Here is a 16,842-nt window from a genome sequence, read left to right as displayed (position 1 = left end):
ATGTTCTTACTTCTGACGTAAAGCTGCATGGTGCTTCTGTTTTTGCCAGCTAAGAAGGTGTACTCCCCAGCATCGCTCCTGTAGGTCTCTGAGATGGTGAGACGGTGAAGCTTCCTGATGGTGACATAGCTGAATCGTTCCTCCACTGAGAACTGTATCTCCACTCCATTTTTCATCCAACGACCTTCCACGTCATCCTCATTCACCTCAAACTCAAACGTTGCTCTTTGTTTCTCAACAACCTGAAAAAAATAATTAAAGAAAGTAGCATATATAACATATTTTACACATTATATCCTATATATAGAATGCCATAATCTGCTCCTATGTAAACCCACAGTGATGTCCCTGCTAGCAGGCTCTGCAATCTTGACATCCCGTCCCTCCACTCCAAGATGGGCCCTGGACATGCTGGACCCAGCCACAGCAGTGTATTCTCCAGCATCAGACAGGCGTACAGATGGCAGAACCAGGCGGTGAACAAACTGATCTGAGGTCATTTTATAACTGCAGAAAGATCATGTACAAGACTGAGGAAGACAGACTTCAGATGTAAATTAAGTGTGCATGAGCATGAAGGGCATGATACCTGTCAGACATCTCCAGCTCCTGGCCATCCTTCATCCACATCACTTGGACATTTGGTTCAGAAACTTCACATTCAAAAGTCGCCCTCTTCTTCTCTGTGATCTTCAGGTCCTTAAGGTGTTTGGTGAATTCAACCACACGTGCTGTAACAGAAAAAAAAACTTTCACATAAATAAAATAACTAAGCACAATTTTGACATGACTGCAAATTGCAATTTGAAACCATAATGGAGGCCTCTCCGAGGAAGGGCATAGCGGTTGCTTTAAAGGATTCTAGAGATCCAACTGAAACACATATCTAGTTGTCATGGGCGGTTGAGTCCTTTGAGAGTTGAGAGTTTTAACTGTTTATCGGGTGTTTTGGAACAGTGTAGCTGTTCTGGTGAGGTAGGATTTAGACTTACTTTTGTATTGCCTAGGCATGAGCAATTATGGAAGCACCAATGACACCATGACTATTACAAGAGCTCCTATACCCAAGAAACTTGGACTGTCATACAATGCCAAACTCAAAAAAATATTCTTGCACCTTATAAAACATATTTATAATTTTTAAGTACTGTATACATGAAAATGAAAAAAAAAAGTGAGTCACCTGGGCTCGGACTGTCAAACTCCTGTTTCCCAGACTGAAGCCACACCCACTGAGCCACCTGAACACTACTGAAGTTGGTACTTTATAGCAAAAGCAATAGTAATGAAGTACTAACTGTATAACTTTGAATTTTGTTTACATATTATATTTCAGTGTTCATAAACAACCAATCAAAAATGATTTTTGATGTTATACTGTTAACCTGTGTAAGTATATTTACCATTTCCAATATTTACTTTAAAATTATGTATAGAATTTAATATGATACATTGAAGTTGATGATTGAGTATCATCATTTGTCCAAGTAAAGTTTGCATACAAATAACAAGTAATAGTAATTAAGATAATTCATTGTTTTAAAAACCTTGTAAATCAAGAAAATTTGACTTGAATGAAAGTAAATCTGGCAACCCTCAGCAAGGAAAAAGGTTGCACTCAAAACAGATCTTAACTTCAGCGGCAGGAGATTTTCACATACAATGGACAGTTGGCCTCTAAGAAAAATCAGTGCATTATTTGTATTTTTATCCAAGTAAAATTGTAATATGTATCAGGTTTAAGACAAACTGTTTATTTTTATAGGATTTGTGGTATTATTTAATGTCAGAAATGTATTCTTACTGACCAAGTGTTAAACTTGTTAATCTTAAGTACATGAAATGCATTTGTACACTTTATCTAAGATGTTGTAGCAGTCCAGGGGCTTAGACCCGCCCTGAGCCGCTGAGGCTCATGGGAAAAATTATGGTTATTAACGTTATAGTTAAAAGTAGGAGTTGATTAGTGTGCTAAGTTTGGTGGAATTAAATTAGTGAAGTGTTCATGGGTGTGTGTTGTTTTGTAAGCTGCACCATAAGGGAGAAGAGTTTACGCATAACAGAAAGAGTGATGCTGTCTTTTCCTTACACTGTTCTTCCTCTCTCTGAGAGGACTGAACCTGCGATCTGTGTCACCAGTGGGACGCACCAAACAGGTAGGGCCATTTATTAACATTAATATATAACACAAGAAGGTGTGTTACATAAAAAAATAAAAAATACTAAGGTGCAATAAGTACAATGTAGTAAATATTTTGAAACAATAAAGCAATTAATAAAACATTACTTAAATATAACTTACATAAATGTGCGTCATAGTAAGTATTGATGCAAATGCATTTTGATTAAAATTTACTAAGGTGGAGTAAGTAGGGTCTAGTGATTTGTTTGGATCAATAACCAAAAAAGTAAAGTTTACTTGAGTACTTAAATGAAAGCTACTACTGTATGTGCTATTAAGTATAGTGTACTTAAAAATTAGCCCTGTGATTGTTAATTGTTACCTAAGTTATAAAAATCAATGAAGTATGTCTATTATTTCACACAACCATAAACGGATTTAATAGTTAATATATTGAGTTCCTCATCCTCCTGTAAATCAGATGTCTGAAAAAACCAAAAGGTTTATGTGTAAAATTGCATTAACTTTATGCAATCCTTTATTCTTAAACTATGTAATTTAATGGCATGAGTCTAACCTGACTGAAAGACTTTACATTAAATGTCACCTCTTACCTGCTATTTATGTGATAAAATGTAATGAAATTACATAAAGTCCAAATTTTAGGCATGGTCACTGAGTGCAGGGTCATTCCCACTGTGTCTCTCTGTTATCATCTTACCCTCAACATAGAGGTTGGCCGTAGTAACTGCAGAGCCGGCCATGAAGGAGTACTCTGCGCTGTCTCCAAAGTGAACATTCCTGATGCTCAGAGTGTGAGTGAGCTGTTTGCAGCGAACCTGACATCTGTCAGTGGATCGAATCTCCATGCCATTCTTCAGCCATTTATATGTGATATCCTCATAGTTGAGGTTCACCTCAAAAGTGACTGAGTCTTTCTCTTGAGCGTTTAGGTCCTGCAGCATTGTTGAAACCAGAATGGCTGGAAAACAAGAAACCTGATGTAAATCCCTTGAGACTGTCATTGCTTTCACACAACCATACTGCTGGCTGCCACTCGTCTTCAGATGCAATGTAACAGCAAATTTAACAAAGCATATTTTAAGGATATAAGAGGTAAAATTGATTGAGTTAAATATGTTAATTTCCATTAACACAAACTCCACAAACTCACGGCTGACGGTTAGCGTTGCAGAAACTCGGTCATTCCCGCAGACAAAGGTGTACTCTGCTGAGTCGTCTCTGCTGGTGTTCATGATCTTCAGCTGGTGGAGTCTCCCTTGAACCACGATCCTGAACTTCTCGCTCATCTCGATCTCCACGCCGTCTTTCAGCCAGGTGGACGGCACGTTGAAGTGGGAAACTTCACACTCAAATGTGGCCACCTGGGTCTCTGCCACCTCCACACTCCTCATGGGTTTGGTGACTTGTAGAGCTAAGGGGTAAATACAATAAAAAAAATGTGAGTTAACATGGAACAGCTAGGTATAGGAGTCAACCATTAACCATGCTGTGCAAAAATAAAAACAAGCGACTAATAATGAATAACTAATTCATTTCACTCCATAACACCTAACGTATGTCAGAAGTTTTAAAGCATTTTGTGGTTACGGATACAAAATAATTCATGCCTTTTAGTAAGAAGCATTTTCACAATAAGTAGAACAAACATGGAGGCATCAAAGGATTGTCCGTCTCATTCGATGCAACCAACTCAAACAGTCACGTCATTGTATCTAGAGTCTTATCATCGTCCTTTCAGAGAGAGCCCAGTGCGACAGCAGTTCACATTTCGGACTGGATGATGTGGTGGCAGTTTCCCGGCAGGAGGGGTTGGGGTCGGAAGCTGCAGTCCTGTGTGCAGCTGTGTAGGGTTTGCATGTTCTCCAAGCCCGAGTGGCTTTTCTCCTGGTTCTCCATGTTCCTTCCACAGTCCAACGCACATTCCTTAAACTGGTGGTTCTGAAATTTCTGCTTGTGCATGTACAGAGACTGGTGGCCAGATACTCATTCATTCTTGGTCATGTGTACATGTCAGTACATGTCTATAATGTTTCTGTGTCAAAAGGTGGTGTACTGCAACTGTGAAACGTGTTGCAGACACTGACAAACAACAAACAAATGCAGCTTATTCTATATTTATAGGGAGCATCTCATTAGCCTGTCATATCGTGTTTGTCTCAGAGTGCATGTGTGTTTGGTATGCTTTAAGGTTTCAGATGAAGAAATACCATTGACATCAAACAATGACACTGACAACATAAGAGGTTTTCAAGTTTATATTTCAGAAGATATGACACATGGTTTTATAGTCATGGACAAACAGTGATGTGAGCTTGTCCAGTAGGCTAACATTGATTAGGTTAGCTTTTTCAGTTGAATGTTACTGTCACAACTATCACACAAGAAACAATATGCCAGCAGCTATGTTAGCTGAATAACATAAATGTGTGTGCAAAACATTGTTAACGTTCTTAGAACAAACATTACTAGCAGTAGATGACAGTAACAGGTAGTAGGGTTAGCCAATACTGTACCTTTAAACGCTGACTAATAAAGCATCACGTCCTAAACACAAATTCAACCCTTGTTGGTTATTTTCAGAGTTTTTTAGATTTTCCAAAGGTTGCTAACACTTACACTCGACGGAGAGGTGAGCGCTGCACTGTAGGTGGGCCACCACAGCGGTGTACTCTCCCTCTTTGCTCTTGTCCACATCTAGGATGATCAGTTTGTGGGTCTTCTTCTCAGAGAGTATTGTGTAGTGCTCGTTTGGCTTCAGCTCCACATTATTGAACATCCATTTCACAGGGATGCTGTCTTCCGAAATGCCAACCTCAAACACAGCAGTTGCACCCAACAGTGACGTCACATCTTTTGGCTTCTTCAACATCTTGATAGCTGTGGGGGAATATTTTATCATAAATTGCATGAATGTAAATGTGTGAAGAACTGTGTTAGGATTATTTAAAATAAGTGCCCTTACTCTCAACGTTCAGCCTCGCATTTGCTGACAGTTTTCCCAGTTTGAAAGAGTAAACAGACTCATCCTGTGTGTTGCAGTTCTTGATCTTCAAGGTGTGAACTGTGCCTTCAATGCTAATTTCATATCTATCACTGGGTTGGATCTCCACACCATTCTTGATCCATTGTGCCCCCCTCACATCCTCATGGGTCAGCTCCAAACTAAATACAGCATCCTGAGTCTGGACCACATTTAAGTTCTTCAGTGTTTTCTTCACCTTCACAGCTGTGAAGACAAGCATTGATTATAAACACACATGCCTACAGACATCTGTAAATGGAGATTTGAGGGTTCTGGCAGGAAACTTGGACATACCCTCAACCTTCAGGGTGGCTGTGGTCTTGGAGGTGGCGACCTGATAGGTGTACTCTCCAATATCTGTGGCTTTGGTGATGATTATGACGAGGCGTCTGACAGCACCGTCAACCTCGCTTACCACATTCTCGTTCAAGTTAAAGGGCTCCCCGTCTTTCAGCCACCTTCCCTCTGCTGATGGGTTGGCTACTTCACAATGCAGCACGGCAGTCTGGGAGTCAGCTACCACCAAATCATGCAGGGGCTTCTTTATAGCGCCACCTAGTAATAGGAGGGTACAATATATAAGAGCTTGGTTAGTGCTATGCATCAACTATGATCAGTTTGGAAGCATGTGGTCTGAGTTACCTGTGACTGTGAGTGCCGCGTAGCACATCTTCTCACCAGCGGCAAACATGTACTCGCCCTCCTCATCCTTCATTGCCTCTATAACTGTCAGCATGTGGTACTTGTCCTTGGACTCCATCTTGTACTTGGGTCCAGCTTTAAGTGACTGCCTCTTGAAGGTCCAGAAGGCATCGATGCCCGGGTGAGAAACCTCAGCTTCAAAGGTAACATTCTCTGACTCAGAGCACTCTTTGTCTGTTATGGGTTTCACAATCTGGACAGCTGTTGAGTTGGATCAGGTATTAGGCAGTTTCATTGAACATAACTAAGTACTGTACACAATGCAAATGTAAACAATGAAAAAGTTGTGCTTTAGAAACAAGATTTAATTCCAGCAGGTGAGGTAATGTCGCTATTTAGAAACTGCATGATTTTAAATAGAAACCAAATCAAACAAAATTAAGTTCAGTTGAATAATGGTCTACACATGGTCAATGGTCAGCACATGCGTAAATCGTACTTTATGTTACTTACTCTCAACAGTTAATTTGCAACTGGTGTCGGCACGGCCAACAACCAGTTTGTATTGTCCTTCATCTGAAGCATAGGTCCTGGTAAAGACGAGACGCTGCTTGACTCCCTTTGCTACTATCTGGACCCGTTCGCTGGGAACCAGCAGTTGGTTGTCATGGTACCATTTGACTGAGCTGATGTCCTGAGCAGAGATTTTGGCCTCAAGAACAGCTTTTGTGCCCTCAACAGCCATACTGTCCCTCAGTGGAATAAGAATCCCAATAGCTGCAACACAAAATGACCTTTTCAATTTGTAACAATTATATTTGTGAATATCTAATAAATGATGTGCATCTGAGGCAGCCTACTCTGAATTGCCAGCTTTGCAGAAGTTGAGATCTCCTGAGCAGGAACAACAAAGGAGTATGTTCCAAAGTCATCCTTGCTGGTGTCTTCAATTAGAAGTTTGTGGACCTGTTTGTCAATAACAATGTGCACACGGTTGGAGGCTGTGATTGGCTGCCCGTTTTTCATCCAGGTTCCTTCAATATTCTCCTGGGAGAACTTAAGCTCCAGCTGAGCAATATCACCCTCACAGACTGTCAGGTCAGACAGAGGCTGAATCAGGGTCACTGGACGCACTGAAACACCAAGAGAAACTCGTTTGACCACTATAAAACCAGGACACTAATCACAACAGGTTGCAGTATTCTGTGAACTAAAAAAAAAACAGAATCATATGTCCCATATCAGAAATGGCCAACTTGGGCCAAAGCACAATCAATAATGTTTGACTCAGCAACTTACATTTCATCCTCAGTGAGCCACTTGTCTTGAACACTCCCACTTGGAAGGTGTATTTGCCCTGGTCCTCCTTCTTGACATCTTTGACAGACAAGGTGTGTCTTCCACGGCGAGATGTCATGACATACTTACTGCTGGGAGAGAGCAGCTCGTCTTCAAAAAACCAGATACCTTCAGCATCCTCACGGGACAATAGACACTCAAACTCTCCTGAATACGTCTCTGGAACTTCAGTACTCTCTAGTTGTTTCAGGATCTCCAGTGGGGCTCCTGTTGATGGCATAATAATTAAATGAGCGTTGTGGTCTGTACTTTAACTGGATGCGCAGTGTGTAAATCAGTGACCAGGGTGCCCTCTGTATTGATATATTTATCAAATTTTACCTTTGCTGATAATGTTTTAGTAACCCACCTTCAACATTGAGTTTTGCAGTTGTTCTGACATCTTCATCTACTACTTCACAGGAATATTCTGCATCATCCCTCATTTCAATCATCAACACAGACAGGAAGTGAACCTTTCTGTCAGAATGCATCCTGTATTTGTCCCCAGAGAAAATCTCGGCATTATTCTTCAGCCATTTGACCTTAACAAAAGGTTCGTTGGTCTCACACTCAAAAGTAGCCATTGTGTCCTTCTCCTTAGCGTCTACATCCTCTAGCTTCTGAGTAAAAGTGATGACTTGTTTAGCTACAAGAAGGAGAGACAACACCTGTCAGAAAATATATAACTTAATTGTGGAACTACTGGTCAATTTCCAAAATTACAAGTTACCTTGCACCAGCAGGAAAGCGTGGCTTGATGTCTCCCCAGCAGTGCTGAAAGCTTTAACCATGATGCTGGCAGAATCCTCTGCTATTACATCTCTGATGACCAGTTCACAGACGTGATCCTCTGACCAGTACCAGTAAATACGGTCAGACTTTTCCAGCTGAACTCCGTTTTTGAACCACTGGCACTCAGGTTCTGGTCTGCCAACAACTCTGAGTCTGAACTTTACCTCGTCGCCCTGTGCAACTGTCTGGCTAGTGATGCGCTCCAGGATTTTGGGAGCTTCCATGCTGGCTGAGAGCTTGACCCTCTCTGGCTTTAGAGGTTTTGCTGTAATATGTTGCCGCTCCTCCTCTTTCTTTCTCTCAGCCTCTTCCTTCTCTTTGGCACGGTGAGCCAGGTCTTCCTTTGTCTTTTTCAGCAGATCCTCATAGGACTCATCCCTTTTGCGTGACTTGAGCTCCACTGCAGTGATGGACTCATAATAGCCTTCCTCAGTTCTGCGCTTAAACTTGCTCCGCAGCTCCTCTGACTCCTCTGTAGCTTTCTCATGAACAATTCGCTGGGCCTTTCTGAGTTTAATCACTTCTTTCAGCTGAGATTCCTCAGATTTCTCAGCCTTTACCACCTCAAATGGTGTTTTTCCAGGTTCAGGCATGGCTTCAGCTGCTTTGGCCTCTGGAGCACGACGCAAATGAGTTCTGAAGTCCTCTTTCTGCTGAATCTCTAGCTTCACAGTGTGCTCGGCAGAACCAAGGTTGTTGTCTGCCACTACTTTGACCTCTCCTGAATCATAAGATTTGATTTCAGTGATCTCTAGGTAGTAAATACCGTCATAACGAAGTCTGTATCTTTTGCTATTGCGGATAAGTTGTTCGTTGAGGTACCAGTTAACCTTGGGGGCTGGATAACCAGTCACTCTACAGCGGAACCGGGCTGTGTCGCCCTCCAAAACTCTGACTGATTCAGGAAGGAGGACAATGTCAGGTTTCATCTTCTCTGTTTCTTCATCTGCAGTGACTCCAGATGGTCCTCCCTCATGAGCCAATCGCTCAATCTCATCAATTCTGTGAGCTCCTTTCCTGCCTTCAGGCAGCTGTGTTTCCTCAACGAGTCCCTTCTCGTCCTTAACGATCAGGGTAGCTGAAGTCTGGTCAACTCCAAACTTGTTGGTGGCTCTGCAGGTGATGACACCACTGTCTCTAGCATAAGCAGCTTCATAGTCAAGGCTGCAGTAGCCAAATTCGTTGACCATGCGCAACCTGTTTGCAGCTGCCAGGGGTTTGCCATCATGGAGCCACTCCACTACCATGGTGGGGTCGCCAATAGGAGTCAGTCTACACTCAAAATGAGCTGGGCCAAAACGCTTCATGCGAACAGAAGTCAGCTTCTTTTTGAACTGTGGCTTCTGCTGCTTCTCTTTGTCGTAGAGGTCGCCTTCCTCCCACTGCTCCTGACCATACCTTAAATGAAGAGGCTCTACCTCTGGAGGAGCGATCTCTTTCGCCTTATATGTTCCTTTAGGAATGATGAGTTTCCTCTCTGGTTCAGGTTCAACATCCACTTCAACATTGACTCTGCATCGAGTGGTGTCTCTACCAGCCTTGTTAATGGCTGTGGCTGTGTACCAGGCACTGTCTGAGCCAGCTGCTGAGGAAATCTGGACCTTGGCCTTCCCCCTGGTGCCGTCAATGCTAAAATATTAGAAGCAATTTAATATTTAGATTTGTTAATAGAAACATTATTTTAATAAGAGGAATACTTCTGCTTCACTGTGACAAATCTAAATGCAATGTGCTGCCTCCAGAAGATTATAAAAAGACTAAAAATCTAGGTACAAAAGGACAGTATCACTCTTAAAATACTATATAAATATTACATACAACATACTTTATGTGTGGATGCTTGTGTGGAGTGATGATGTCACTGTTTTTCAGCCAGACAATATCAGGCAGGGGGTTTCCAATGGCTTTAACAGCCAACTCAACCAGAGTGCCCTGCTTTACACTGATGTTCTTCAGTTTCTCAGTGAACTGTGGTCGCACCAGGGTTTCTTTTGCTAAGAAAAGAAAGGAGGATGGTTTCCTGTAAGAAGCCAGTTATCATCTTCTAAAACTAATTTAGTTCATCTAAAATCAAAACCAGTGCAGCCTTACCATCAACAGTGAGTGTAACAGTCACGGAGGTACGCCCAGCTCTGTTCTGAGCAACGACCGTCCACTCTCCAGAGTCTTGGGGCATTGCTGGGACAATGATCAGCGACTGAGTACCATCCTCTTTAATTACTATCTTGTGGGTGTAGTCACTAAGTATTTGTTGTCCTGAGAATGGGATAAGCATGTTATGATTATTATGAGACATTAAAATCTTTAAGAATTGCATCTTGCATACAGTCCACGTTGTGTAATTTGTACATACCATTGTGGAACCAGTAAGTGTCAGGCATTGGTCTGCCAACAACCTTCAGGTCAAATCTGGCAGTTTGCCCCTCGGTGCATTTACATGGGGAAGGCTTCAAGACAAAAACAGGTTTGTAGAGTCTTTCTAGCTGAGCCTCATCTGTCTCATCAAGACGACGAGCTGGAGAACGTCCGGGTGAGCGGCTGGGGGAACGTCCGGGTGAGCGGCTCAGAGAACGTGGAGATGTGGACCTGTAATATTTATGGTAATATTTATGGCCATTAACGTGGACCTTATATGGTAAATATTTCTTAGGGAAACATTACCTGATTCTCTGCACTGCAGGTTGTGGCAGGAATCTCTGGGGTGTTCTAGCCTCAGAGGGCTCGACATAAAGCTTCCCAGAGCTGACAGCATTTCCTTTTACATTGGTAGCAAAGGCAGTGTATACACCTTCATCCTCCGGCAGAACAACTGGTAAACGAAGACTGGCCCGTCCATCCTGAAGAGTCTCCATCAGGTAGTGATCGCTAGGCTTGACCCGCTGACCATCTCTAAACCATGCAATCTACCAGAGCACAATATTCCTCTTTGGAACTATATTTATTACAAAAAGTAAATCAAAAGTTATCAAAAACCTTAGTACCTTGGGAAGAGGCATTCCAGACATTTTGCAGTGAAATGTGACGCTCATCCCTTCCATGATCCTGTAGTTTTTAATAGTAGTGTCAAAATCAGGCTGTATAGCTTCTGTGGGGGTGGCAGTCACCATCAGCTCTCCATCCTCTGTCACTATCTCCCTGTAGGTAATCTTCATGATGTCAAGTTCTAGCTCCTGAATAATCCTCTGCTCAATGGCAGAAAGGTGGAACTCCTGCAGACATGAAGAGATGGTATAATTTATTTGGTATATATATATATATATATATATATATATATATATATATATATATATATATATATATATATATATATATATATATATATATATATATATATATGCTTACGGCCAAACCACCCTGAGCACGCCCGATCTCCTCTGATCTCGGAAGCTAAGCAGGGTCGGGCCAGGTTAGTACTTGGATGGGAGACCGCCTGGGAATACCAGGTGCTGTAAGCTTAGACGACCAAGGCCAGAGACGTCGCCCGGTATGGTGCAGCCGGGGCCCCACCCTGGAGCCAGGCCCGGGGTTGGGGCTCGTATGTGAGCGCCTGGTGGCCGGGCCTATTCCCACGGGGCACAGCCCGAAAGAGTAACGTGGGGCCGCCCTCAAGTGGACCCACCATCCGCAGGAGGAACCGTAGGGGGCCGGTGCAAAGTGGATTGGGCAGCAGTCGTAGGCGGGAGCCTAGGCGACCCAATCCCTGGATAACCAATCTGGCTATTGGGACATGGAATGTCACGTCACTGGGGGGAAAGGAGCCTGAGCTTGTGCAGGAGGTCGAGCGGTACCGGCTAGAAATAGTCGGGCTCACCTCCACACACAGCCTGGGCTCTGGAACCCAACTCCTTGAGAGGGGCTGGACCCTCTTCTACTCTGGAGTTGCCTGTGGTGAGAGGCGGCGGGCTGGTGTGGGCTTGCTCATAGCTCCCCAGCTAAGTCGCCATGTGTTGGAGTTTTCCCCGGTGGACGAGAGGGTCGCTTCCTGCGCCTTCGGGTGGGGGATAGGTCACTCACTGTCATTTGTGCTTACGGGCCAAATGGTAGTGTGGAGTACCCGGCCTTCTTGGGGTCTCTGGAGGGAGTGTTGGAAAGCGCTCCAACTGTGGACCCCATCGTTCTTCTGGGAGATTTCAATGCCCATGTAGGTAACGACAGTGATACCTGGAGAGGCGTGATTGGGAGGAACGGCCTCCCTGATCTGAACCCGAATGGTGTTATGTTATTGGACTTCTGTGCTAGGCACAGTTTGGCCATAAACACCATGTTCGAACATAAGGGTGTCCATCGGTGCACATGGCACCAGGACACCCTAGGTCGGAGGTCGATGATAGACTTTGTAGTCGTTTCACCTGACCTTCGGCCATATGTTTTGGACACTCGAGTGAAGAGAGGGGCTGAGCTGTCAACTGATCACCAACTGGTGGTGAGTAGGATCCGCTGGCAGGGTAGGAGGCTGGAACGTCTTGGCAGGCCCAAACGTATTGTGAGGGTCTGTTGGGAACGCCTGGCTGAACCCTCTGTCAGACGGACCTTTAACTCACACCTCCGGGAGAGCTTCGACCAGATTCCGAGGGAGGTTAGGACATAGAGTCTGAGTGGACCATGTTCTCCGTCTCCATCGTCAATGCGGCCGTTCGGAGCTGTGGACGCAGGGTCTCTGGTGCCTGTCGTGGTGGTAATCCCCGAACCCGGGGGTGGACGCCGGAGGTAACGGACGCCATCAAGCTGAAGAAGGAGTCCTATCAGGTATGGTTGACCTGTGGGACTCCTGAGGCAGCTGATGGTTACCGGCAGGCCAAGCGTGCTGCAGCCCGTGCCGTTGCGGAGGCAAAAACTCGGGCCTGGAGGAGTTCGGGCAGGCCATGGAGGAGGACTATCGCTCGGCCTCAAAGAGATTCTGGCAAACTGTTCGGCGCCTCAGGAGGAGGAAGCAGTTCTTTACCAACTCGGTTTTCAGTGGAGGTGGGGAGCTGTTGACCTCAACTGGGGATGTTATTGGACGGTGGAAGGAGTACTTTGAGGATCTCCTCAACCCCTTCGACATGCCTTCTGCTGAGGAAGCAGAGGCAGGGGACTCAGAGGCGGACTCGCCCATCACCCAGGCTGAGGTCACTGAGGTAGTTAGTAAGCTCCTCGGTGGCAGAGCAGCGTGGGTGGATGAGATCCGTCCTGAGTACCTCAAGTCTCTGGATGATGTGGGGCTGTCTTGGGTGACACGCCTCTGCAACATCGTGTGGACGAGGGGGACAGTTCCTCTGGACTGGACAACCGGGGTGGTTGAAAGGGCAAGGTCACGGATACAAGCGGCTGAAATGAGCTTCCTCCGTAGGGTGGCTGGGCGCTCCCTTAGAGATAAGGTGAGGAGCTCTGTCACCCGGGAGGAGCTCGGAATAGAGTCGCTGCTCCTCCACATCGAGAGGAGCCAGTTGAGGAGGCTCGGGCATCTGGTTCGAAAGCCTCCTGGATGCCTCCCTGGGGAGGTGTTCCGGGCATGTCCCACCGGTAGGAGGCCCCGAGGAAGACCCAGGACTCGCTGGAGAGACTACGTCTCTCGGCTGGCCTGGGAACGTCTTGGGGTCCCACCGCAAGAGCTGGAGGAAGTGTCCGGGGAGAGGGAAGTCTGGAACTATCTGCTCAGACTGCTGCCCCCGCAACCCCGCCCCGGATAAGCGGATGAAAATGGATGGATGGATGGTATATATATATATGTGTGTGTGTGTGTGTGTGTGTGTGTGTGTGTGTGTGTGTGTGTGTGTGTGTGTGTGTGTGTGTGTGTGTTCCAGCCTTCCAGGGCTCTACATAAAGCTTTAAAGCTTCCTAGAGCAACCCTGCCTGGCATGTCCATAGACAGTTGTGGCTAATGATGCTCCTACCTGTCCGGAGATCACAGTGGTGGTCGGGTCTTTTGCTGAAGTAACAATGGGAGGAACGTCTCCCTCTTTGGGCTCCTCTACCATGGCTGTCACTTCAGTCTTAAAGGTAGGTTCCTGTATCTTCATGTAGGCCTCATATTCCTCTGTTAACAATTAAAATATTTGTCAGCTCAAGAGAAGGATCATTCTTATTTCAGTCCGGAGTGTCCTCTGGTAATTAATTGAGAGGTTTTTGTACCTTCCTCCAGCAGACTGGCAGAGGCTGAGACCTCTCCAAGCTGATTCTTGGCAAAAATGGAGTATTCTCCAGCATCATCAGAGAAAGTCATAGAGATCTCCAGTTTGCATTGGCCATTCTCCTTTTTATAAGCAACTCTGTATCTAACAAAGTGAATATAGATCAAAACCAAACAATACGACCAAACAATAATGATCATTGTGCTTTAGAAAAACATAACAGGCTCAATGAATCCTATGTTGATTTATTTGATTTAAATTATTGATTTCCATCAAGCAAATAAGCATGCAACATACCTATATCCAGTAGTGAGTGGTATGCCACTCTTCTTCCAAATGATGTGTGGTTTGGGGCACCCACCAACCTGGCATTCAAACACGACACTTCCTCCTTCCACCAACTTTTGGACGCAAGGTGTCTTGATGAAGAAGGGAGCGGTGGCAGCAGCTTCAGACTCATGTTTGGCTTCACATACACTGAAAATGGAAATGTTATTACAACCTAACTGTTTAGCAGAAAAAAGCAGCTGTGGAAATGTTTTGATCAAAACATTTCCACACGTGTTTATGACATCCTGCAGCACTAGGATCTCCCTGGCTCATACTCTTTTCAGGATCTTGTTTGTGGACTTCAGTTCAGCCTATGATACCATCACCCCTGGAATACTCCACCATAAACTGACCCAGCTCACTGTCGCTGATCCCACGTGTCAGTGCAGACAACATGACCATCATTGGGCTGATCGAGGACAGTGATGAGTCTGCATAGACAGAACAGCTGGTCCAGTGAAGCAGTCAGAACCAGCTGGAGCTCAACACTCTCAAGATGGTGGAGATGTCAGTGGATTTTAGGAAAAACTGCCTGCCCACCCCATCCACAATAACACAGTGTCTATTGTGGAGTTCATTCAGGTTCCTTGGATCCACAATCTCCCAGGACCAGAAGTGGGCCCCACACATAAACACTGTCCACAAAAAGGCCCAGCACCTGAGCACCTGTATCAGGCCAGACTCAGAAAACAGACTGTCAGCATCACTGCTGGCCCCACACACCCCAAACATAAACTGTTTAAACTCCTCCTCTCTGACAGGCGTCACAGAGCAATGGCCACCAAAACCACCAGAACCACCAGACACAGAGTGAGCTTCTTCTGCCAGGCTATGTCTGAACTGAACTTGCCACTCACATAGAGGAAGGCTCTATCTAAAGGTGTTGTGAGTAAGCTCTGACTGCTCATTCGAGACGTGGAACAACGTTCAAAAACAACCAAGGGAATGATGGTTTGCTCGCAGATGGTGAGTTTATTCTGCCCAAGCGCATTGCAAAAACCAGGTGCCGTATTTACAGGTGATCCAAAAACCCATGGGTGCAAGAAAAAAAATGATAAGGACAACCATTAAATGTGGAAAACAAAACCCAAGTCCATTCAAAAAGTAATGTCTCTTCTCTCATCAACAATCTTTCTCTCTGTCCGACCTACTTGCTTTTCAGATATGTGTGCTATTCTTAATCTGCCTAAAATGACCTGTTCTCTTCTACCCCACCCACCTAGTCCTTCACCTGCCCCCACTGTCTTTTTTATTCTATACAATTTCCATCCTTTATCCTCCTTATCCCAACTGTCCTGCCACTCCATTACAATATTCACTCACACTCTCCGTTCGCTTCACCTTTTGACAATTTAACATGTTCCACAACCTCCTCCTGCTCTGTAGCCCTTTTTGCCACCCTGTCTACCCACTCATTCCCTTTTATACCCACGTGCCCTGGGACTCACATCAACACTGTTTCCCTACTACTGTTCCTACTTAATAAACCCACCACTTTAAATAACACCTCCTTAACATTCATGTAGATGTTGACAGTAACTGTCTCAGCACTGCTTTTAACTCCTTAATAGACACTATTGGTTTTACTCAACATGTAAATGAACCCACTCATCGTTTTAATTATACCCTCGAGCTTGTCATAACATATGGGGTTGAAATTGATCATTTAATAGTTCTTCCCCAAAACCCTCTGTTATCTGACCATTTCTTATTAACTTTTGAATTTAGCATAATTGACCTTACAGCAGCTGCAAAGAAATCTTACTATAGCAAATGTTTATCTGACAACGCTGTTGCCAGATTCAAGCAGATGATTCCATCATCTTTTGCCTCAATACCTTCCTTATGAACAGGTTGACTGTTTTGTAGATGATTGTTGGGGGACCTCATCTGTATAATCTGTTATTAACAGAATTATTATTAAGGTCCCACATGCTCAGACAAAGGAAATACTGCGGCCTGCATGTAAAGTCCTCATCCTGATAGTAGTGAGTGAGAACAAAGAGATTTCAAATCTCAGCGCGAAAACCAGGCGCCAGGCTGGGGACCCATACCTGGCTCCCCCACTGACATCCAACTCCCGCTGACACAAGCGACAAACGGCGGAGAAACTTGGACGTCAGCCATCCTGATTGGACCAAACAATGGGACGGGCGTGACCAAAAACACGGTTATAAAAGTCGCCGTGACCGTCCCTTGTTCTCTTCGATCTCGTCCTCCCTTGTTCTCTCCGACCCTGTCCCGTTTCCCTTCTTCTCTCCGACTTCGTCCCGGACCCTTCTCTCCTCGCACACGAGACCACTGCAGACCTTTCTTCTCTCCGTCCGCCTGGAGCCTCCAACGCAGCCAACAGCTGAACCAACGGAAACGTCGTCACAGAGAACGGGGCTGATCACCCATCTACATCCAGCCACACGGCAGGAAACCGCCAGCGTAACCGCCTCACTCGCCGCCGCATC

At 44.9% G+C, this 16,842-nt stretch overlaps 1 protein-coding gene and 1 non-coding gene across 23 annotated transcripts in view; one reads left to right on the top strand and one right to left on the bottom strand.

Moving 5' to 3' along the window:
- Positions 1-16,842, bottom strand: part of ttn.1 (titin, tandem duplicate 1) — a 173,208-nt gene that overhangs the window by 134,359 nt on the left and 22,007 nt on the right. For all 22 annotated transcript variants that reach the window (XM_041068717.2, XM_055504775.1, XM_041068719.2 and 19 more), the window contains exons 11-32: positions 14,351-14,530; positions 14,055-14,197; positions 13,817-13,959; positions 10,925-11,152; positions 10,605-10,846; positions 10,297-10,529; positions 10,035-10,199; positions 9,769-9,937; positions 7,882-9,572; positions 7,519-7,797; positions 7,110-7,376; positions 6,671-6,943; positions 6,324-6,587; positions 5,811-6,071; positions 5,463-5,723; positions 5,109-5,372; positions 4,763-5,023; positions 3,297-3,557; positions 2,844-3,104; positions 590-731; positions 339-507; positions 11-242 (exon numbers count right to left, since the gene is read on the bottom strand). In XM_041068717.2, coding sequence (XP_040924651.1) covers positions 11-242; positions 339-507; positions 590-731; positions 2,844-3,104; positions 3,297-3,557; positions 4,763-5,023; positions 5,109-5,372; positions 5,463-5,723; positions 5,811-6,071; positions 6,324-6,587; positions 6,671-6,943; positions 7,110-7,376; positions 7,519-7,797; positions 7,882-9,572; positions 9,769-9,937; positions 10,035-10,199; positions 10,297-10,529; positions 10,605-10,846; positions 10,925-11,152; positions 13,817-13,959; positions 14,055-14,197; positions 14,351-14,530 — 6,389 coding nt within the window. The remainder of the gene's footprint in view (positions 1-10; positions 243-338; positions 508-589; positions 732-2,843; positions 3,105-3,296; positions 3,558-4,762; positions 5,024-5,108; positions 5,373-5,462; positions 5,724-5,810; positions 6,072-6,323; positions 6,588-6,670; positions 6,944-7,109; positions 7,377-7,518; positions 7,798-7,881; positions 9,573-9,768; positions 9,938-10,034; positions 10,200-10,296; positions 10,530-10,604; positions 10,847-10,924; positions 11,153-13,816; positions 13,960-14,054; positions 14,198-14,350; positions 14,531-16,842) is intronic.
- LOC114847869 (5S ribosomal RNA) lies at positions 11,280-11,398 on the top strand. The gene has a single exon (XR_003784300.1). It is a non-coding gene; the product is annotated as a 5S ribosomal RNA (ribosomal RNA).

Source organism: Betta splendens, chromosome 21 (assembly GCF_900634795.4).
Source record: "Betta splendens chromosome 21, fBetSpl5.4, whole genome shotgun sequence".
NCBI classification, from domain to species: Eukaryota; Metazoa; Chordata; class Actinopteri; order Anabantiformes; family Osphronemidae; genus Betta; species Betta splendens.
Note: the sequence above shows the minus strand (reverse complement) of the source record. Positions and strands in the feature narration are given on the sequence as shown.